The sequence below is a fragment of the Eretmochelys imbricata genome, chromosome 26, assembly GCF_965152235.1.
Source record: "Eretmochelys imbricata isolate rEreImb1 chromosome 26, rEreImb1.hap1, whole genome shotgun sequence".
NCBI lineage: Eukaryota > Metazoa > Chordata > Testudines > Cheloniidae > Eretmochelys > Eretmochelys imbricata.
In genome coordinates this window covers 898,097-922,822 of record NC_135597.1, presented here as the reverse complement: position 1 = coordinate 922,822, position 24,726 = coordinate 898,097, and the positions used below count along the sequence as shown (strand labels likewise).

General features: G+C 44.1%; 1 protein-coding gene across 1 annotated transcript in view; it reads right to left on the bottom strand.

Moving 5' to 3' along the window:
• ZMAT4 (zinc finger matrin-type 4) overlaps positions 1–22,114 on the bottom strand; it is a 125,406-nt gene extending 103,292 nt beyond the window's left edge. Inside the window, exon 1 of the mRNA XM_077805897.1 lies at positions 22,013–22,114. Within this exon, the coding sequence (XP_077662023.1) occupies positions 22,013–22,114 (102 nt within the window). The remainder of the gene's footprint in view (positions 1–22,012) is intronic.
• Positions 22,115–24,726: the final 2,612 nt, after the last annotated feature.

Here is a 24,726-nt window from a genome sequence, read left to right as displayed (position 1 = left end):
TAATAGATTTATACATTCATGGATTCCAAAGACAGAAGGGACCACTGTGACTATCTAGTATATACAAAGCAGGACACAGAACTTCCCCAAAATAATTCCTAGAGCATATATCTTTTAGAAAAACATTCAATTTTAATTTAAAATTTATCAGTGATGGAGAATCCACCATGATCCTTGGTAAATGGAAATTGTTTCTTATTGTCCTTAACAATACAAGCTATAGATTTCTCCTGGTATCCTTTTGGCATCAGTTCCTAGATTCTAGTTTATATTCACTGCTATCAACTTTTTCCCCACATTTTACTTGTATATCTATACATTTTATAGCTGCTTTCATTTCCTCGCTAAGCCAGGTTGCTATTTTAACCACCATAGCCTTTTCTCAATTGTGGCTTTTTGAGCAGGTAGGGAAATATTCTTAAACAATTCCCAATTTTCTTTCACTTTCAATTCCTTCTCCCAGCTCATTTTGCTTGTAATGGTTTTCAGCGTGGTGAAATTGGTTCTTTCAAAGCACCAAGTGTATTTTAACAAATGTAAAGTCCAGACCAGTAATGTGCAAACAGAATAGTTCAGTCATGAACACTTGCATGTACACAATCACTAATTTTTAGTTCTACGACCAATCCCTCCTTATCTGTCACGACAGGGTCCAATACAGGGTTCCCTGTGGTGGATGCAACACTTCTGGAGTTAGGAAATGATCCTCTATGGTTTTTAGAAATTTCAAGGATGTTTTAATTCTGGCAGCATGAGACCTTCAGCATGTTGCTCAGAACGAAGTCCCCCAGGACACAGTGGCTTTTCCCCCTACACACAATATATAAGGATGACACTGCACAGAGACTGAGGCACTTCCTACCCTGGCAGAGTTCATTCTGTGCCTCCAGCTAAGAAGCGGCATCTGGTGGACCCCACGTGCAACCCAGGAATAACGGAGTTCTGCTCCTAACTGTGTCAACTTGGGCCAGTCACCTAATCACTTTGTGCTTCCGTTTCCCTGTCGATACAAAGTGATACTCATTTGTACCATTGTGTGAGGATTCATGGTCTTTATAGTATTTTGACTACGTCCATCAATTCTAGTGTCAGCATTCTTGTGGTCAGTCCCCACTATGCCCTTTTGACATCCCTCTGCCTGGATAGTAGCTATGTATGCAAGAAGACACACACACACACACAGACACCCCCTTCTCCTCATGTCAATGAGAGTTATGAACAAGTTCAGGCAAGACCGGATCGCCTAACCTTTGCAGGAGCGGTCTGGTTACGTGGTTCTGGCTGGGAACATTTTGCAAACCTAGCAGCTTTTCCTCTTTCTTGAATGCTGCAATTTAAAAAAGGAAGGAGAAAACTAAGCTTGAGAAACATTTCTAAGTAAAACAAATGGCTGAGGAAAAGCCATGACCTGCTGCACGCAGAGCTGCTGGCTTGTGAGTAATGAAAGGAGCTGTTTCATCTAGGTCTCCTTCTCAGCCCAGGAATCACCTGAGGTCAGTGCAGCCAAAGCCTGACAACTTTAATTAAAAACAACACTGCTGTTCTTCGAGTCACCTTCATAAGAGAAATCTAAACACTGGAACCAACTCTCCAGTCCTGGATGCCAAGGAATTCCTGGAGCAGGGGAATGAGTTTTAAATGCCAGGATCCCATTCCCTCCAAACACCTCATTCACTAGAAAGAATAGAAGCTTCACTCCCTAGATCTCCTTCTGCTGCGCTCTGGAAAATTAAACCTTCAAGATAACGGAAGCGAAGCCAATGCAGAATAAACTCTCAAAACTGACCTGAGGCAGGTACAGTCTCGTCACAGGAAGAGTTTCAAATTGTGCTTCTGCCATGACAGGAAAAATGCCACTTCAGGGTGCTGGCTCTCCCCTTCGTGCAGGAGCACAGCTCCCCATCGCCAGTGAGAAACATGACACATCCCCATCAGTGGGGAGGATTAAGAACCGGTACAGAGAGCTGCACTGCAGAAGCTATTTGCAGGGCACAAGTTCCCTTGGCTCGACAGCACCTAGGAACTATGCTACGTATTCTTGAGCACTATCCCCTGGCACCTGTTCTGTGAACTCAACTATTTACGTAGCTGCACAGACAGCACAGTCTTGTAACGGGGAATAGAGCCCTGGGTGCTATGATGGGCTGTGCTTTTCCAACCAAGGGGCAAACTGGAGACCTCTCAGAAACTAACAGAGTTTGAAATTGGGTAAATTATAAATTAGGAAATAGTTTAAAGTTAGCGTATAAACAAAAGGGTTTTCACTCCTTATATATGTGGCAGTGATCGGCCGGGCTATCTCTGGGTTATCTGTGCAACAACAATGCCTATTTTTAAATTCTTCTGGAGCTGTGTGGGGGGCAGTAGGGGGATGTTTGGATTCTGTATCTCCTTTTTCCTTCTTTTCTCCTTAAAGTTTCCAAATTCTGAGCCTAATTCTGCTTTCACTTCACTAGTGTAAATCAGAATTGGGGCAAAGAAAGCCAGCGTGTCCAGTGGTGGGAGAGTGGAATGAGGCTCTCAGGAATCCATGCTGTTCTTGTTTCTCTATAGGATTTCTTCCATATTTAGAATATCTACACTATGGTCCAAATCCTGGTCCCAGTGAAGCCAAAAGCAGAACACCCATTGGAGTTAAAAGGGAGCAGCTTTGGCCCAATGTGCTCTGGGTACTGATTTACAGGTTGGAAAATTTGGAACCCCAAGGTATGAACTGTCTGTCTTCGGAGTCACACATTCTAAGATCAGTTTCAGAGGAGCAGCCGTGTTAGTCTGTATCCGCAAAAAGAAAAGGAGGACTTGGGGCACCTTAGAGACTAACACATTTATTTGAGCATAAGCTCACGAAAGCTTATTGTTAGTCTCTAAGGTGCCACAAGTCCTCCTTTTCTTTTTACATTCTAAGATGAAATCTTTAACCTTAGCGTTACCTGCAGTCCAAGTATCTCCTATCTAACACCACAAACTGAACATATCCTGCAAGGAGGGAAATGTTTTACTCTACACTCCATAATGCTTGAACATAGTTATATTACCAGAGAGACCAAGCACTGTGACTGGTTCTAAATGCTAGTTCAAACAGAGGAAAATGAGAAAATAGATATTTCAGACTCTGTTCCCAGCTACATTTATTGATGGGAGTCTGGGTGCAGACCAGAGGATTTTTTGGTTATAAGACTGAGCACATTTAAAGACCTCTTTCCCCTTCAGACCTTCTTTGGTCTCTTGCTCCAGGCAAATCTTGCACATGGGTTGATATTAAAAATGGGAAGTTTGCTCTTCAATCTGTATTTCAGGATGATTTGCTGTGCAGTTCCAAGCACAGGGAGAAAATCACTTAGAGCAGGGAAGAGTCTCTGTGGAATATCTGCTTCTCACAGCAACTTTTATAGTTGTTGTCAGCCACAAACTTTTTGATTGCACACAAACACCTTATCAACGTTGCAGTGGCATATTAAATTCTTTAAGCCTGCAGACCTACAGTTCTGCTATTTATTATTTTTCGAATTAGAAGTTTTAGCCTCACGGCAGCTGCTGCTGTCATCACTCAAGAGAGGAGCAATCCTGCACTGCTTCTGTGCATATCACATTCTGTGTACCATGCCCTTTTAAATATTTCTTCCCTTAAAAAGCCAATGTAGCTTTCTTTAACCATTCTACTCATTTGATCTCTCCGCTCTGTAGTGCTCATCAAAGGTGCCACATTGACAGCCCCACCCTACATACTGAAGGCTTCTGTCTATCCACAACAGGTCGGCATTGCACAAGCTTCCCTATGCCACCTGCTAGCAACATACCTCATTAGAGCATGCAGGGAGTGCTCCTAGGAGGGAAAGGAGAGCTTCTCCCTGTGGGCCATTCTACGTTGCCTGCAAATTTCAGCAAGGTGTGCCAGAGGGAAAGTGCATTTACAAACATATACTATTTGTTCCTTGTCAGACACAATGCTACATCAGGTTTCAGAGTAGCAGCCGTGTTAGTCTATATCCACAAAAAGAAAAGGAGTACTTGTGGCACCTTAGAGACTAACCAATTTATTTGAGCATAAGCTTTCATGAGCTACAGCTCACTTCATCGGATGCATGCATGTATCTCACAAAAGCTTATGCTCACATAAATTTGTTAGTCTAGATGATGCCACAAGTACTCCTTTTTTTTAATGCTTCATCACTAGCTCTACCCACTAGCCCTGTGGGCAATGGCAGGCCAACCCAGGGAGCATGAAGATATAGTGCAGGCAAATCCGCATCTGCACACGCTTCATATTGCTAATTGCCACTTTGATGGAAGTTTAGCTTCAACTTTGGATTTGTGTAACCCTACATATCTTCCTACACGTTCCTTTTAAAAGCAAAGCCCACAGAGATCACAAACAAATATTTTGAGCCCAGAGTCAGTTAACAGGATGATTGTAGACTTTCAAGAGGTATATTAACTTAACTACTGATACTGGAATTGCAATACCAAATTGGAGACCAGAATCAGAAGAGCTAACGCTACTCCAGTGTATTGTGTTGGTTCGTTCGTTCGCTCTCGCATATATAAAATAATTTTGCTGTGTTGGTTTTATTTTAGTATCATGTATTTGAATCAAATTGCTATAGAAGTATGTCAGTGTGACAATTTCAGTAGAACCCCAGTGTACAAAGTGTGGGTGGATTTTATCAGAACGCATGGAGACAGTTAATCCTTCATCTCACGAATACCTGAAATCTAAATCAAAAGTGAAAATTGCAAGGTTAAAATAAAACCTTCCTGAAAAGCAACAATGAAGACTTTGAAAGAAACGAATGTCCCCTCACGCCTCACTGGATCTGTCCGGACTAACTGATTTATTATCTTAATTATGCTCACTGTTATTTCAAGAGCAAGATACACGTATTGCTGTTAACAATGCCAGCGTCCCCACGGACTTTCAATCACTGTTAATGTCAGGGGACCATGAACTTCAGGGTCTCACCCTTGGTGTATTTCTCTGGTTTTCTGAAAGAAGCCTCTATAGTTTAAACTATTTTCGTCCAGAAACGTGATGTTGTTTGAAGGGAGCCCTGGCATGAAGTCAAATTAGATCAGGCTCTATCTAGTCTGCTGTTGCTGCTACTTCTCCTCAACAGTAGATTTTAGCACTGGGAGTGCATTAGAAATGATGTTTGGCCATTAATGTTGACAACAATGTGCTAATAAGTAGCCTCGTAAAGAACCAGTTTAATCTAAATTGGTTTTTATAAAGAGCAACGTGATCTAGTGGTTAATGCTATCCTGGGGACTCCGCTTACTGTATGCAGAAAATGGGGAAAAGGTAGGTAGTAACCATCTCATCATAAAATATCTGTCAGTGTGTTTCTTTAGTACAACAGACAAGGCCATATCTACCTAGACCAATTTTACCTCCTGCTGTTAAATTGTACTTTAGGAAGTGGCTGTTTTGTTGTGGTATCTGAGCACGATACACACAGACACGTACACAAAGGCTGATGCAAGACCACTCATGCATTCTCATGCGCATCAGTTTATTTTTCTTTACTGCTCCTTGTAACATTAACACAAAAAAAATATTCAAAATATTCAGAAGTGTTGAATTTTCCCTCCCACGCTCAGTCCCGGCTGCAGGGATCTGCACCCGTGGGATATAGCAGTAGTAAGGTCAATGCATTAGGTGTGGCTCTGCCGCTGAAAATGACTTGTAGTTAGTAAAGCACAACTGCTCAGGGGCCTTCAGTCTGTTGAGATGAGGTGGTGGTTTGGGACTATACAGTCTCTGGGTCTGTATGACACAATCATTTCAGATTATTCTGCAGTCAATATTTCCTGCTCAACTGTGCCCACTCTACTCCACAGTTTGATCAGTAATTTGTCCCTCATATTGTGCAATCTTTCAAGATGACTCTTTTATTGCCATAAAATTTTCCAAATCTCTGCTGTGTTGCCACATATTCGCTCCCTAGGAATGGAAGCTAAAGACCCATTTGGAGCCTTTAGCAAGAAGCATGCCTAGCGTAGCAAAAACTTCATCCGCCCGTGAAAGACTGCTTTGGGGACAAAAAGAAAAGGAGTACTTGTGGCACCTTAGAGACTAACCAATTTATTTGAGCATAAGCTTTCGTGAGCTACAGCTGAATGAAGTGAGCTGAAGCTCACGAAAGCTTATGCTCAAATAAATTGGTTAGTCTCTAAGGTGCCACAAGTCCTCCTTTTCTTTTTGCGAATACAGACTAACACAGCTGTTACTCTGAAACCTTTGAGGACAGACGCTCGATGATATGTCAACGGAAAATTAACCCATGGAGAAAATCAGAAGCACAGGGCATTTCATGGATGACTTCCCTGCTATGGATTGGAAGTCAAGGAACAGGCAGCAGGAGGGAGAAAAAAGATTTTGCAGGTATACATTCTAGCCTGTAGCAACACATATAGGAGCTCTCTTCTGATGCTCAAAGACTATCCTAGCACCTTTGGCTCCAGCATTTATTGAATGGCATGTGTGCTCTTCCTCCACATTAATATTTCAGATACTGGATTGCTTTTCTGGGCAAACACATTGTGATCTTTTACTGTACTGACAGTAAACACTGCCTATTATTCCTTCAGACAGGCGACATTTGGCACAAAATTCCCTACACCTGGACAGCCTGAGCGACAGCAGATAACATCAGAAGCATCCAATCTATCCACGGAAAAAGAATATGGATGAGGCTGTCAATACTGTTCACGAGAATCACTTGTCTCTGACAAGGCAAGAGATTCCAAAGAGCCCTCCGTTCCTAGAGACCAAGCCAAAGGACATGGTACTTCCTTTCTTTCCCTTAGTTTTCTCAACATCAGAATTTTAATCCACTTGTCTCTGCTATTCCCCACATTTCAGTTATTCATTGCCTTGTTTATGAGGGGAGCCAACACCACCACATTCCAACTGCACCTTCCTGAGCTTCTCTTAAAAACCCAACATCTCTCTTTAGTTTAGATCAAAACAATAAACTATTCTTCAAGCACCTGAAGTCTACACTGAAGGAAAGCGTTCTAGCCGCTTCCGAAGCACATGCGGTAATGAATATGCAGCTCAAGGCGAAACCTGGATAATAATAATTTTAATTTTACTGCAGGATTTTCAAGGAGAAACTTAGAAAGACATTCGCATTTATTTTCAATGGCTGCAAGTGCTTCACTCACCAGGACTTCCTGAGAAAGCCGATATTTAATTTACAGTGTAAATCCCCCAAAGGAACTGCTGCAGCTCTCTGCATGGAGACAGCTGTAAGGAAGAGCTGCATTACAGATGGGAGCTGTGAGAGCTAGCAGCTATCGAAGAGCAAATGGGCTCATTACTCAGAGGGAAGGTGAGACATAGAACCAGAGAGAGAGCACCTGCTCTAAATACGGATTTAAATGACATTGGAGCCATTTACAACACACGCTTTGCTTCTCTACAAAAGAAAAAGGACACTAAACTTTCTAAACTACTACATACCACAAGGGGCCACAGCAATGGCTCCCTCAACCCACCCAGCAATATTGTTAACCTATCCAACTATACTCTCAGCCCAGCAGACGCAGCTGTCCTATCTCGGGGCCTCTCCTTCTGCCCCTCCACCCCAACGAACATGATACAGTTCTGTGGTGATTTAGAATCCTATTTTCGACGTCTCCGACTCAAGGAATATTTCCAACACACCTCTGAACAACATACTAATCCACAGAGACCTCCCTACCAATACTACAAAAAGAAGGATTCTAGGTGGACTCCTCCTGAAGGTTGAGACAGCAGACTGGACTTCTACATAGAGTGCTTCCGCCGACGTGCACGGGCTGAAATTGTGGAAAAGCAGCATCACTTGCCCCATAACCTCAGCTGTGCAGAACACAATGCCACCCACAGCCTCAGAAACAACTCTGACATCATAATCAAAAAGGCTGACAAAGGAGGTGCTGTTGTCATCATGAATAGGTCGGAATGTGAACAAGAGGCTGCTTGGCAACTCTCCAACACCACTTTCTACAAGCCATTACCCTCTGATCCCACTGAGAGTTACCGAAAGAAACTACAGCATTTACTCAAGAAACTCCCTGAAAAAGCACAAGATCAAATCCGCACAGACACACCCCTGGAACCCCGACCTGGGATATTCTATCTACTACCCAAGATCCATAAACCTGGAAATCCTGGGCGCCCCATCATCTCAGGCATTGGCACCCTGACAGCAGGATTGTCTGGCTATGTAGACTCCCTCCTCAGGCCCTACGCTACCAGCACTCCCAGCTACCTTCGAGACACCACTGACTTCCTGAGGAAACTACAATCCATCGGTGATCTTCCTGAAAACACCATCCTGGCCACTATGGATGTAGAAGCCCTCTACACCAACATTCCACACAAAGATGGACTACAAGCCGTCAAGAACACTATCCCCGATAATGTCACGGCTAACCCGGTGGCTGGACTTTGTCCTTACCCATAACTATTTTACATTTGGGGACAATGTATACCTTCAGATCAGCGGCACTGCTATGGGTACCCGCATGGCCCCACAGTATGCCAACATTTTTATGGCTGACTTAGAACAACGCTTCCTCAGCTTTCGTCCCCTAACGCCCCTACTCTACTTGCGCTATATTGATGACATCTTCATCATCTGGACCCATGGAAAAGAAGCCCTTGAGGAATTCCACCATGATTTCAACAATTTCCATCCCACCATCAACCTCAGCCTGGTCCAGTCCACACAAGAGATCCACTTCCTGGACACTACAGTGCTAATAAACGATGGTCACATAAACACCACCCTATACCGGAAACCTACTGACCGCTATGCCTACCTACATGCCTCCAGCTTTCATCCTGACCACACCACACGATCCATTGTCTACAGCCAAGCTCTACGATACAACCGCATTTGCTCCAACCCCTCAGACAGAGACAAACACCTACAAGATGTCTATCAAGCATTCTTACAACTACAATACCCACCTGCGGAAGTGAAGAAACAGATTGATAGAGCCAGAAGAGTTCCCAGAAGTCTCCTACTACAGGACAGGCCTAACAAAGGAAATAACAGAACGCCACTAACCGTAACCTTCAGCCCCAACTAAAACCCCTCCAACGCATTATTAAGGATCTACAACCTATCCTGAAGGATGACTCAACACTCTCACAAATCCTGGAAGACAGGCCAGTCCTTGCCTACAGACAGCCCCCCAACCTGAAGCAAATACTCACCAGCAACCACATACCACACAACAGAACCACTAACCCGGGAACCTGTCCTTGCAACAAAGCCCGTTGCCAACTGTGCCCACATATCTATTCAGGGGACACCATCACAGGGCCTAATAACATCAGCCACACTATCAGAAGCTCGTTCACCTGCACATCCACCAATGTGATATATGCATCATGTGCCAGCAATGCCCCTCTGCCATGTACATTGGTCAAACTGGACAGTCTCTACGTAAAAGAATAAATGGACACAAATCAGATGTCAAGAATTATAACATTCATAAACCAGTCGGAGAACACTTCAATCTCTCTGGTCACGCGATTACAGACATGAAAGTTGCTATATTACAACAAAAAAACTTCAAATCCAGACTCCAGCGAGAAACTGTTGAATTAGAATTCATTTGCAAATTGTATACAATTAACTGAGGCTTAAATAGAGACTGGGAGTGGCTAAGTCATTATGCAAGGTAACCTATTTCCCCTTGTTTTTTCCTAACCCACCTCCCCCCCCGCCCCGAAGTTCTTGTTAAACCCTGGATTTGTGCTGGAAATGGCCCACCTTGATTATCATACACATTGTAAGGAGAGTGATCACTTTAGATAAGCTATTGCCAGCAGGAGAGTGGGGTGGGGGGGAGGTATTTTTTCATGCTTTGTGTATATAAAAGATCTTCTACACTTTCCACAGTACGCATCCGATGAAGTGAGCTGTAGCTCATGAAAGCTTATGCTCAAATATATTGGTTAGTCTCTAAGGTGCCACAAGTCCTCCTGTTCTTTTTGCGAATACAGACTAACACGGCTGTTACTCTGAAACCTGTCATTGGAGGAGAAGACTCCAAGAGATTCATTCAGGTAAGCCAGTGTTCATCTGCATTTATCCCAAACTCTTTGGTCTGGAAATCACATGAGAAGAGTTTCTCTGAGATTTCCAGTTCCTCTAGCTTTGAGATGGGTCTGACTCAGGAGCACACAAGGAGACTTCATCCAGGATTATTACTACTGTTTGTCTTGCTGTAGCACCTAGAGGCCAGGGCCCTGTGATGTCATGTCCTCTACAAACATACAACAGGGATGCTGCTTGTCAAGTTTGTCATGTAAGTAGCACAGCTGAGCAGCAGAAGCACACAAAGGCGGCGGGGGGGGGGGGGGGATACACACAAACAAACAGCTTTTCTGACCCTTGCATCAGCTTTGAGTCACTTCTTGCTTCCTCCAAGCCCTGGTAGCCATGTTCAGCTGAACAATGCATAAATCTAGGTACTTACATGCCCCTCATCCCCACAGTATCTCTCCATGGGTGGGCCATGACTACTCTGCATGCAGAGGTTTCACCTGGATCCCGGTGCCACATATGTTCAGGGAGCTCAGCTAAAAACACCCATCTCCAACTGCTATCCCCACATCCTTCCAGCATCATTCTCCAGGCTCATGGTAAAAACCTCTCCCCTCCAGGGTGGTGTATGTTTTGTATTCACCCCTCACTAGATACATTGCAGTGACCTCTGTGTGCATTAACCAGAGAATCAAGTGACCCCATAACTGCAATGGGCTTCATTTACAGGCGAGTTTCACAAGGATTTCCCTGCAAATCGCTTTCTGGCACAGAGGAAAAAGCAATTGCACCTTTGAAGGGAGAAAGGCATTTTAATAGCGAAGCTTTGTTGACAAAAGCCTAGGGAATACAATTTAGCACATTGTTCACGTAGCACAGTTCTTCTAATCTGAATCCCCAGGCTCTCCGCGGGGCAGAGCCAGGTCTTGCAAAGGGCACTGTGCTCAGGGTTACCTACTCAGGCCACCGACTTATGCATTTTCCCCCCCACCCACAGATTTTATATTTATATAAAAATAAATCAATCCCACCATTTCAAATTGTGTTTGAAGGACACTGAGCATTCAATGCAGTGAGAGCTGGATGAAAAGGTCACTTGCCTTTAGAAGTCACTTGGCTTTACGTCCAGCCGAGAAACATGCCCAGTGAAAAAAGGTGCCCTTAGAACATGCCATTGAAAACCCACTGCGTCTTAAAAGACTTTCCAAATCTCTCTGACATTCCATTACCTAAATGCCAGACAGAGTAGGAGCTCTGCACTGGGTGGGTGCTCAGCACTTGCACTTCACATCAGAGTTAGGAACACAGGAGCAGATCCATGGCCCCTCTAGCCCAGTGTCCTATCTCCAATATTGTCCAACACCCAATGCTTCAGAGGAAGGTGCAAGAAAATCCTAATCCCTAGAATTAGTTAGAAGGATGACAGGTTTCAGAGTGGTAGTCATGTTAGTCTGCATCAGCAAAAACAACGAGGAGTCCTTGAGGCACCTTAGAGACTAACAAACAAAATTTATTTGGGCATAAGCTTTCATGGGCTAAAACCCACTTCATCAGATGCATGGAGTGGAAAATACAGTAGGCAGGGGGGTGTGTGTGTGTGTGTGTGTTATATATATAAAAAAAATATAATACACACACACACACACACAGTACATGAAAAGATTGGAGTTGCCTTACCAAGTGAGGGGGTCAGTGCTAATGAGACAATTCAGTTAAAGTGGAAGCTGGCTATTCTCAATAGTAGAATACCAAGGGAGGAAAAATCACTTTTGTAGTGGTAATGAGGCCAATGTCATCAGGGTGGCCCATTTCAAACATTTGACAAGAAGGTGTGAATATCAGCAGGAGGAAATTAGTTTTTGTAGTGACCCATCCATTCCCAGTCTTTGTTCAGGCCTAATTTGAGGGTGTCCAGTTTGCAAATTAATTCCAGTTCTGCAGTTTTTCATTTGAGTCTGTTTTTGTAGTTTTTTTGTTGAAGAATTGCCACTTTTAAGTCTGTTACTGAGTGTCCAGGGAGATTGAGGTGTTCTCCGACTGGTTTTCGAAAGTTATAATTCTTGATGTCTGATTTGTGTCCATTTATTCTTTTGCGTAGAGACTGTCCAGTTTAGCCAATGTACATGGCAGAGCGGCATCCTGTAGGTGTTTGTCTCTGTCTGAGGGATTGGAGCAAATGTGGTTATATCGTAGAGCTTGGCTGTAGACAATGGATCGTGTGATGGGTTCTGGATGAAAGCTGGAGGCATGTAAGTAAGTATAGTGGTCAGCAGGTTTCCGGCATAGGGTGATGTTTATGTGACCATCGCTTATTTGCACTGTAGTGTCCAGGAAGTGGACCTCTTGTGTGGACTGGTGCAGGCTGAGTTGAAGGTGCGGTGGAACTTGTTGAAATCCTGGTGGAATTCCTCTAGGGCCTCCTTCCCTGTGTCCAGATGAAGAAGAGTCATCAATGTAGCACAAGTAGAGTAGGGGCGTTAGGGGACGAGAGCTGAGGTGTTGTTGTTCTAAGTCAGCCATAAAAATGTTGGCATACTGTGGGGCCATGTGGGTACCCATAGCAGTCCCACTGACTTGAAGGTATAAATTGTCCCCAAATCTGAAATAGTTGTGAGTGAGGACAAAGTCACAAAGTTCAGCCACCAGGTTTGCCGTGACATTATCGGGAATACTGTTCCTGACGGATATATTCAATATATATCCAACATGATATATGCCATCATGTGCCAGCAATGCCCCTCTGCCATGTACATTGGCCAAACCAGACAGTCTCTACGCAAAAGAATAAATGGACACAAATCAGACATCAAGAATCATAACATTCAAAAACCAGTCAGAGAACACTTCAATCTCCCTGGACACTCAATAACAGACTTAAAAGTGGCAATTCTTCAACAACAACAAAAAACTTCAAAAACAAACAGACTCCAGCGAGAAACTGCAGAATTGGAATTAATTTGCAAACTGGACACCCTCAAATTAGGCCTGAATAAAGACTGGGAGTGGATGGGTCACTACAAAAACTAATTTCCCCCTACTGATATTCACACCTTCTTGTCAACTGTTTGAAATGGGCCACCCTGATGACATTGGCCTCATTACTACTACAAAAGTGATTTTTCCTCCCTTGGTATTCTACTGTTGAGAATAGCCCGCTTCCACTTTAACTGAATTGTCTCATTAGCACTGACCCCACACTTGGTAAGGCAACTCCCATCTTTTCATGTACTCTCTCTCTCTCGCTCTCTCTCTCTCTCTGTGTACACACACACACACACACACACACACCTGCCTGCCTACTGTATTTTCCACTCCATGCGTCTGATGAAGTGGGTTTTAGCCCACAAAAGCTTATGCCCAAATAAATTTGTTAGTCTTTAAGGTGCCACAAGGACTCCTCATTGTTTGAGGAGGAGGGGCTGAACCCCATGCATGTCTGTGAGCCGGACTGGTTTTATCCAAAACCAACCCAGATTACATCCCACGTGCATAATGATTTTAGTGAACATGAGGTTTATATCCTTTTTACTCGCACCCCCTTTCTCCAGGAATTTTGCTTTCTATTTTCCCCATGTGCATGGGCTCCTTTGTCACCACATGCTGCAGACAGCCTGAAACATCTGACGTGCACTGGACTACTTTGTCCTATTCAGTGTTTCTTCATCTGCTCATCCAGTTTCTTCCTTTATTCTCCCACAGGGAGAAAAAACAGGTGAGCCAGCCGCAACGCAGAATGTCAAATCAAAGCAGTGCAACATGTTGTTACCTAGCAGTGAATTTATCAGGCATCCAGATTTGGATACTTCATTGCAGTGGCATAAACGGTAACAATAACAGAAAATAGAAGAGAACAGATTTCTCTGATAAATTATTGTAATGGAAACAGTTCATACAAGTGCCCCTAAAACTCTCATCTTGGGGTTACAATTCTAGTTGTGATTCAAATGCTTGGTCTTCCTCAGTTTTGGTAAGTGGTATTCAAATCACACATCACATACTTATCATAGAATATCAGGGTTGGAAGGGACCTCAGGAGGTCATCTAGTCCAACCCCCTGCTCAAAGCAGGAACAATCCCCAATAAAATCATCCCAGCCAGGGCTTTGTCAAGCCTGACCTTAAAAACTTCTAAGGAAGGAGATTCTACCACCTCCCTAGGTAACGCATTCCAGTGTTTCACCATCCTCCTAGTGAAAAAGTTTTTCCTAATATCCAACTTAAACCTCCCCCACTGCAACTTAAGACCATTACTCCTTGTCCTGTCATCTTCTAACACTGAGAATAGTCTAGAACCATCCTCTCTGGAACCACCTCTCAGGTAGTTGAAAGCAGCTATCAAATCCCCCCTCATTCTTCTCTTCTGCAGACTAAACAATCCCAGTTCCCTCAGCCTCTCCTCATAAGTAATGTGTTCCAGACCCCTAAACATTTTTGTTGCCCTTCGCTGGACTCTCTCCAATTTTTCCACATCCTTCTTGTAGTATGGGGCCCAAAACTGGACACAGTACTCCAGATGAGGCCTCACCAATGTCGAATAGAGGGGAATGATTACGTCCCTCAATCTGCTGGCTATGCCCCCACTTATACATCCCAAAATGCCATTGGCCTTCTTGGCAACAAGGGCACACTGTTGACTCATATCCAGCTTCTCGTCCACTGTCACCCCTAGGTCCTTCTCTGCAGAACTGCTGCCTAGCCATTCGGTCCCTAGTCTGTAGCGGTGCATTGGATTCTTCTGTCCTAAGTGCAGGACCCTGCACTTGTCCTTGTTGAACCTCATCAGATTTCTTTTGGCCCAATCCTCTAATTTGTCTAGGTCCCTCTGTATCCTATCCCTACCTGCCACCATATCTACCACTCCTCCTAGTTTAGTATCATCCGCAAATTTGCTGAGAGTGCAATCCACACCATCCTCCAGATCATTTATGAAGATATTGAACAAAACCGGCCCCAGGACCGACCCTTGGGACACTCCACTTGATACCGGCTGCCATCTAGACATGGAGCCATTGATCACTACCCGTTGAGCCCAACAATCTAGCCAACTTTCTACCCACCTTATAGTGCATTCATCCAGCCCATACTTCTTTAACTTGCTGACAAGAATACTGTGGGAGACCGTGTCAAAAGCTTTGCTAAAGTCAAGAAACAATACATCCACTGCTTTCCCCTCATCCACAGAACCAGTAATCTCATCATAGAAGGCGATTAGATTAGTCAGGCATGACCTTCCCTTGGTGAATCCATGCTGACTGTTCCTGATCACTTTCCTCTCGTGTAAGTGCTCCTCTTCAAGAACTTCAAGAACAGGAGTACGAGTGGCACCTTAGAGACTAACCAATTTATTTGAGCATAAGCTTTCATGAGCTACAGCTCACTTCATCGGATGCATTCAAGAAGCGAGCTGCAGCTCATGAAAGCTTATGCTCAAATAAACTGGTTAGTCTCTAAGGTGCCACAAGTCCTCCTGTTCTTTTTGTGGATACAGACTAACACGGTTGCTCCTCCGAAACCTGTCTCCACTTGTAAGCTAACCGACACCTCTAAAGCAACATCCTGTGCAGCTCAATGCCACAATGTGAATGGACCTTGCTAGTGTATTTTCTGCATTTGGATAGATGCAGCTTCATTGCAAGCAAATACCCCAAGTCCAGCTACACACATCAGTGCACTCATAAGCTGCATCCTGGACTAAAAGCAGTGTTAGAGAAAGGGCACAGTACAGGGGGAAGTATTTGTGGATTTTAATGCAGATGAGAGCTGAGGTACAGTAGCTGTATATAGAAGAGAGAGCAGAGGAGGGGAATGGAGAGAGTTGTTACAAAGACAAAATGAGCGCAGTGTTTGCTGCATGTCTAGTTGCAAGTGAAGATACGCTGCAAACATTCAGATTCTTTTGTCATTTTTCCTGCTACTCTTGCCCTTGGGAATAAGATTGCTTAGTATCTGCAGAACCATCAACGAATTGTGTGTTTTTTTTTTTATTCCCTGGCAAAATAGTGCAAAGGAAAGCAAGAAATAAAGGGGTTATTACTGATGGCTCAGAGATGGAGAAGAGAAACTTAAGTGAAACTGACTATTCCTGTTTGGCAAGATTAAAACCTCCTCATTTTATATGCCTTTCCTCTCTCCCCCACTTTCTCACACAGAAATGTCTAATTTTATATGCAGAGTGGAGCTGAGATTTCACTCCATGGCCTAGAGGTGCAGACTATTCCCACTGCACTAAAATCAGTGCTCAAGGAGAGATCATACAGTGGTAGTTTCAAGGTTTCTCTCTCTCTCCCCACATATAATCTATATCTTTGCATGGAAGAGGCCACTCAGAATAAATTGTAATGTGTTTGTGGCTATAAGCCAAACCATCAGATGTGTGGATATATCTTGGGGGTGTGATATATGCAGAATTACATGCCCAGAACCTGATCTTGCACTATTGAAGACAATGGCTGTCATCCCATTGATTTAAATTGGAGAAGGATCAAGCCCCCAAATATCAGGAGCTGTGAAGTCATCCTGCCATGCTTCCAAGTGGTGAGTGTGTGGTTGTGATTATTAAGGCACAGGCAGCTTGTGAAATGAACAATTGGATTATTTTTATTTGAACATTACATAACAGCAATGGAAGCCAGCTGTAAAATGCAGCCTGCCCCAGTCTGTTCTACCTTCCCCTGCAATCACCCGGTCTTCCAAAACAAACCACCACCTTTGGCCGCTGCAGCCACACCCACACTGCATTGCAACGGCAGCTGATCCACACGGCCTCAAGAAAAAAAGGACAGAGCAGCACGAGACCACTCTATGTGCCAGTGCTTCAGGACAGCCCAAGGCCCTTCAGGGTCCCTAATCCTATTACAGAGCTAGAGGAGACTGCAGGATGCCACTAGCCCTACATAAAGAAAAGGAGGACTTGTGGCACCTTAGAGACTAACCAATTTATTTGAGCATAAGCTTTTGTGAGCTACAGCTCACTTCATCGGATGATGCATCATGCATCCGATGAAGTGAGCTGTAGCTCACGAAAGCTTATGCTCAAATAAATTGGTTAGTCTCGAAGGTGCCACAAGTCCTCCTGTTCTTTTTGCGAATATAGCCCTGCATAGCTCTCCAAGGAGCCAGATGTAGCTTTGGTCCAAATCTCTTTTCTGCATGTTGGCATCCAGGCCTAGACATTATCATCCCCTGCAGAGAAGTGCATATGGTTATAAACAACCTTGTCTCATGATTGTGCAGGGACCCTGATCCTATAAGTCCTGACACAAAGACAGACAAATGAAATTTAGTTTGGGCACAGAAAATTCAGTGCTGTGTCCATTTAAGGCCCTTCCTGGGTATTTCCACTGAGAAACTGAGCTTGGTGCACGCCTCGGAAAATCCTGCAAATATTCCCTCTGTTGACCATTTGAGTGCGCAATAGCGGCGTTCAGACCCCTGCTGTTTCTGTTCATTTCTGCTGCAGTCAGACCCAAAAGAGCCCAGTGAGAATCAGGGCTAGGGGAAGATTTGATCCCCTACCCAAATTGATTATAATCTAAGAAACCCCCGTGTGTGTTTTCTCTGAACATTTTAGTGAACAAATTTATTTCTAGAACTGGTTAGAAAAATAGGGTTTTTTTCCCCCCGGGAGAAGTTTTTTGGGGGGATGGAAGGGAGATCATCATAGAAATTGAAATCAGCTGGAAAAAAAAAACTCTCATTTTTTCTGCAGGAAGTTTCAGATCAAATTTGAAATGAACATTTGTTTCAAATGGACAATTCAAAATGAAACTATCATCATTTCCATTTTATTTTGAATAATGCTTTAGAAAGACATCATATCAAAATGTCATTTTATTTCTGATTTTTAAAAATCAAAAACAAAGCATCATTTGCAGTTGAAATGAAACAAATTTTAGTTTCAACGTTTCCTGTAGGAATTTTTTTTGGTCTGAATTGACATTTTTCTGTGAAAAGTTTCAGTTTTGACCAAACAATATTTGACCAGCTTTATTTATTGGTTGTAGGAGACCGTGAACTTTACATGTAATTATCATTTATTTTGCAGCAGCATCTAGAGGGTTCAGCCAGGAAAGGGCTCCATTGTGTTAGCTGCTGAACAAACATACATATTAGAGAATATTCATGGAAAGCAAATTTTGAACTTGTAAAGGGCAAAGATTCTCACTGGAAACCGGATTTGTTCATCTAGCCAGAGAACAAACACCTTGTGACTCCAGTGTCCAGTTAAAACTAACCATCCCAGCTCAACTATCAGAAACTCAGAATTATTCACAGAAATGATGTGTTCAATCATTCTGGATTACTAATCTATCTGGGTAAGTCACACACGGCTCACTCCATCTCAGAACAGAAAAAAGAAGCTAAATTCATCCAATCAATTATTCACTACAAATTATTTGCTCAGGTTTCATTCAACCACATCCATTGTATATTGGGAAAGAGATGTATGAAGGTGTCCTATTGACGTCTGGGATAGAGGCAGTTCTCAGTTGCATCTGTTTTCCAAAGAATCAAACTCCACAGAAAGCAAGTTAACTCTGCGAAGATCAGTGCTACATTGACACATAGGCAAGTTCAAGAGTTGCAAAAAAAGTCTACAATACAGAGAGAAAAATATTCAGCTAGAGCGAGAGCAAACTATCCAATCTCCAAAGCCCAGAAACACATGCAAGTTCTACCCTGGACTCTCTGCAGTACAAGACAGCCAGATTTTCAGAAGTGCTCAGCCTCCACAATTGGGGCTTGATTTACAAATGGGCTCAGCTCCCATTATTGGAGCTGCTGGGTGTTGAGCACTTACAAAAATCTGGCTCACTAGTGCCACATATGGTACCTTAAAGGGGACAGGGATGAGCCCTGGAAAGCTCATAACCCGTTTTTGCACAATTAATCCTTTCTTATGGGGCTGAAATATGAGACTTTAGTGACAAACGGCCGGCTATTTCCACAGGAAAAGAGGGGTTTTCTTTACAAATACCAGCTCTGTAGGGAGTATGCTCGTGGAGCAAAGGCTGTTTTTGGAGTTTCTTCTAAATTGGGACATAAATGGTGTTTGTTCAACAGCTACAAATGTAGGAGAAAAAGTAAAATCTGTCCCAGAAAATTCTTTCCAAAATTTTGCCTCAAAGAATCAATCTCCTGTAACGGCAGCAGAGACCACAGCAGGTACAACGTGGCCAAAGGGTACATGCGCCGCATTTCACAGCGTACAGAATCCAAGAACTGGAGATTGATTTGTAAGTGGGTTGGGGTTTTTTTTTGTTTTTAAACAAAAGACAAATGCAAGATACAAACAGAAGGTAAAAGTCAAATAAAATGAATCAATTGCACAGCTATGCCCCTTCCCCCTGCTGCTTCCGTTCCCTGTAGCAACATTCCTGGAAGAGCCATCTGTGCAAGCATTGCTTCTTCTACAATATCGTGTCTCAAGCCTGGAGGTATCACCAAGAGCTGCACTACAGGGCTTATGTCCTCCCCTCTGCATTCAGCAGTAGGTTAATCCAGGGAATAGAACAGTCTGTGGACCAGTCATGGTTGCTCCCATATTCAAAAGCACCCAAATACCTGGGAGGCATTGGGTTTTATAGGGGCTTTGTCAGAAGGAAACATTCTACTCTGGAGCTCAAAGAAACCAAGACAGTAGGGGCCTGGCCTGGCCTGCCAGGAGAACAAACACTGCTGCAGCTGCTGGAAGAGCTGCTCAGAGCCAGCTGAAGAGGAACAAATACCGAGATGGATGGAGGGGAACGTGCCGGCTCCGATACACTGCTGCTGGCACCATCAGCGCAGCAGCTCAACATCTTCGCTGTATCGGAAGGAAAGCTCCGGGCTGGGTCTTTGCCACTCCAATTCCTTGAGGTGGGTGGGCATGTTTGGCTTGTCCCTTCAGATTTCCAGCTCCCTGCGCTCATTGCGTCGCAGAGCCTGGTAGGCCCGGTTACATAATGGAGCTGCTGCGCCGGATGTCAGCAGTGTCTGCTGGGATTGCACAGGTATGACAAACTAGCCTGACACATCGCTCCAGATAAACACAACACAAAACCAGGTTGGTTTCCCCATTTCCAAAACATTAACAACTCAACTGGCACCAGCAATTACACGGGCAGACGAAACCAGGCTGCTAGCGTACCCCATTGCTCACAGGTAGCAGTTCCTATTTTCTGCACTCGTGCCTCCGTCTCCTGGGCGCTGAATATTGGCTTCCTCTTGCAGCATTATCAAGAGCTGGAAGGTTGCTGCCTTAGAGTTGGCAGTAGCTGCTGGGGATGTCCGTTTCAGTCTCTAGGGAAGCCAGGGCAGGATATACAGGGCAAGGCTGTTGTGACAAGTTCCTTATTTATTAAGGACAACATGTCCTCCTCTACAATGCACCAGTCAAGGCTGTTGTCAGTTTCCACTGCCAACGGTGGGACAAATTCTCCCGCAAACGTACACCCAGGGCAAAACATTCACGTAAACCGGAGTTGAGGTTTGAGCAAACCAATCTGTGCCGAGGAACCCTGAGAACAGAATTGTCATTTGGTTGACAACAATGCAAACCTTGGTGGCATCAGCAGAGTTTTGCATTGAGTTTCATGTTCACCAAGTCATTAAAAACCCATGCACAAAAGAGGCCCCACCCTCAAGCTGCCCGTAAAAACTCCCTTCCCCTAGAGCTTGCCAGTGTTCTAGGTTGGGAAAGACAGGTCCCATTTCAGATTCGCCCCTGTCACTGATTACTAAAAGCACAGCCAGGGTGGATATGAGAGTGACTGAAGTCCCATTGTGATTAATATTCCACAGCCTGTCCGCTTGTGCTAATGCGTTCACCTTCCATTTATCCCAACACAGCCCCACACAGTGGCCAAATCCGCAATCTGAGTGCAGTATTCATTTCTGACTGACACAAAGCCAGCCTCACATTTACAACCATTTACACCTTTCCTCCCGAACTCCATGCAGCGTGTTCCCTACAGCTCAAAGAGTGTACGCTCCGGTATCCCATGTCAAGGCGGGGTATGTACTGTATTATTTTCCTCTTACTAGCATTATACAATGGGATATCCTTCTGCGATTGCCTCCCTGTTTAATGGGAATTTATTTAATTTTGTTTTGATGATGTGCAGTGCTGTTAATTGCTGTTCTAACATGTCTCTAATGATATATCCTTTCTAATTGTTTATAGCTTGCCTACCTCTTAAGTGCTTAAATACATTCAAATACTAATCTATTCTCTGCAAAATTAGAAACTTCTTCTCAGCAATGGATAGCACAGCACATTTAATATGAAAACTTGAGTTCAAATTGCTGAACTCTTACCTGATCTCACTAACTACTTGCTTTTTGAAACCTAGTTTTTCAATACAGTCTTCAAATTGCAGAACTGACTTTGCAAGTTTAGGCAGCAGCAAGAAGAGATGCAGCAGGGAATGTTACAATGGCATTATTTAAACAATTAGAGAACAATATAACCAGCAATAAAATTACTTTTAATTTAAACAGCGTCGTTCTGCATTTACGTTTTTGATTGCATTGTCCTGTTTAAAATACTACTAGGCCAGTTACGAAATCAGCTGCAAAGATATCTTCTTTTCATGCATTTCCTTTCTATAATGGATAGGTTCAATGATCTTATAAAGGAGAAGTTTTATCCACAAGGTATTAACATAATGAGACCAAGCAGAACAACAAGTATTCCATACATTGGGGTAGCATTGCCAGACATTCCTAAGTGCCAAAGAAAAACTTAGAAAATCAAGTCCAGGCCATATATTGAGTGGATGTAGCTCAGGGACTTGTTTTACTGTTCTCTAAGCATGGGAATTTTAAAGAATAGTCTCTACATTTCTGTATCAAGATTCAATGATAGCCCAAAAAGCGATTCCACCATAGCAGAAGAACTCTGCAGTTTCCAGCAATAGATTATAGCCATTGCAAAACGTCATTCTAACAAATTTAGGCTCTGAGTAACAAAGAAGATCTTACCTCATAATGTGCCACCCGCTGAGATTCTGATATTAGCTGAGCACTGCACACTTTGCAATAGCTTTCCGTGAATAATTCCTGGTCAATGTCAGACGACTTCATCTGCTTACAGTGATACAGACAGACAACAGAACAGAAGGAATGATTATTTTCAGCGCTAGCACATACCACGGACAATAGAGAACAGTTACATTTCACAATGATCCACGAAGAGCAGAGCAAACCAACGTTCTGAAGAAGTTGGATGCTCTCCAAAATTTCATTACAAGTGAACGAAGCTGTAGCATCTTAAATTCCGTAAGCGCACAGGTAAGTATGGAGAATATCGGCAACCCCAGCTAGATATCGTTGTATGCAATTCTCACATAAATGGTGGAGTTGTGCATCCAGTAGGGACAGCTGATGATCTATTGATTTCTGTTCTTGAATGATTTGGAACCATCAAGTTATGCACACAACTAGCCTATGTAAATGTGCTTTCTTATTGCTGATACCCTCCCTTCTCTGCCTTCTTACTGTCTGTTACATTTACTTGCTGTGGCTTTCTTAAATTGGATCATAAATAAACTTTAGGACAAGAACCAGGATACCCTGTAATACAATGGGGTCCCAATATGGGCTTGGCCTTCTGGTTTCCATTACAATATAATAAATAAAATAATAATAAGGGACTCAAAGGAAACAGAAGAGAGCAAATGAAATGTTCTCAGCCTGCAAAAGAAAAACCAGACCTAAAAACATTTACCTTTTTAATAAACATAAGTCATTAATGCTGGTATCATTTCCAGATTTCCACAATGAAAAGCCAGACCCAGAATTAGTTATGAAACACCCACCGCCCAAACACACACCCCTTGCTCTGCCGTGACACTGTTCGCTGCAGTGTATGGTGACATGTCTCAGTCTGAGGACCAGAAGTGCTGTGAAAACGTTTCTAAGAAACACCTAGAGAACACATTCCTCCTGTATTGTTGTGTCAAGACCTATGGATCACTACTCAGGACTGATGGATCATTTAAGTGATCCAAAGTCCCTTTGACTTGGGGCAGGAGCAGGACTTGAACATGTGTCTGCAAAGTCAGGATAAGACATGGTATTGACCCACTGCACCTCCCATTTTTACATATATGAATTTTTACCATGTGTCATCATGCCTCTCACCTCCAGACTGCCTCCTAGTGGCCAGGTACAACATTACAGGGATTTTCTCAGCACAGCACAGCACCGCCTCCAATTATCCTAGTGCCACAAAAGTCCACTGAGGGGTGCGGCCTCTCCCTCCAGCCAGCTCACCACTCCGTCCATTCCCCTTCTGGGGTTAACTCAATCTAGTTTATTTCAAGCCCATCTCCCAGCCTCTATCTGGCCCTTTCTGTTCTTCACGGTCTCTCTCCTTTTGGCCTGGGGCAGGGCTGCTCCTACCCCATTGGGAGCCCTATGCAAGAATATTTCCCCCCCATGACACTGCACCCCATATTCTCCATAGCGATATTCTTATATGATAATGGCATAATTATGATGCATTTTATGCAAGATGGGTCATGTAAGATGTCATTGGAAAAGCTTTGATTTGCTGAATACGATTATCCTATTCGTGTGCACGGATCATTTGTGTGTCTGAAGTTATGACTATTGACTCTGTATTTCACATGTAGTTACACCTGGGTGTTGCTTACTAGGCAAGATGCTTCCAGTCTAGATTGTGAGTGGGGAAGGGCCTATTTGAGGTAATGAGGCCCTCAGGGGGAACAACAGGCCTAAGGAGAAGTTTATCCCCCACCTGGTGAGCCGTCCTGCGAACGCTCCAGACAGCTCATAAGTAATGGCTGCTTTGACTCAGCAAGGTGTGCAAGGGCCGGTGACCAGATCATCAGACTCTGGACTCCATCTTGGGACGTCAGCGTTTTTCCACAAACGGAGGGTTTGAGACAAACGGTCAGGACCGCCTGAGCCACCTGTAGGGCTTCGGGCATCAATGGCACCTGAAGCTGGCAGAGGCCTGCACGGCTATCCAGAGTTACAGGCAAGGTATGGGATGGGCTACTCCGCACCGCTCAACTTGAGCTGGGGCCTGACTTCCCAAAGGGGGCGTTGAGCTGCCCGGCGTGGGTCTTGGCTCAGCCCAAGCCCTCTCCTTTCCCTTGCAGGAGGTAGGGGATCTTCCCCTCGCTGTCTTCTTCGGCTTCTGGCTGGAGCCGTGGAGGGGGATCGGTGCTGAGTGGGGGCCGGCACTGGTGGAGCACTGCGCAGCGATGCCGCCGTGCTCCGTGCGGAGTTGGGCCCTCGCCCGGCGCTGGAGCGAGCGCCGACTCCGCCAGAAGTGCGTTCAGGCGGTTGCCACGCTCCTTTTCCATCCTGGGTTTGAAGCACTTACAAAATACGACACTTGTCACTTACGTGCCCTTCGCCCAAGTGCATCGGGCAGCTACTACGTGGATCGCTGATGGGCATAGGCCATTTGCGAGGATCATAGGGCTTAAATCCTGGGGACCGGGCCATGCCTGGCGGAGTCCCGTTCAGGACTAATGAAGACTTTAAGAACTAATTCAACTACTAACTATATACAACTGTATTACAGGTTTTATAATGTTCGCAAGAATGGAGAACAAAACCAATGTTAGCCAGAGCAGCAAACGGTCCAGCACCGGCACTGGCGGTAAGAAGGAGCTGGGGGGGGGGAGCTGGCAGTGCCCCATATACCGCGGCATGCGCGC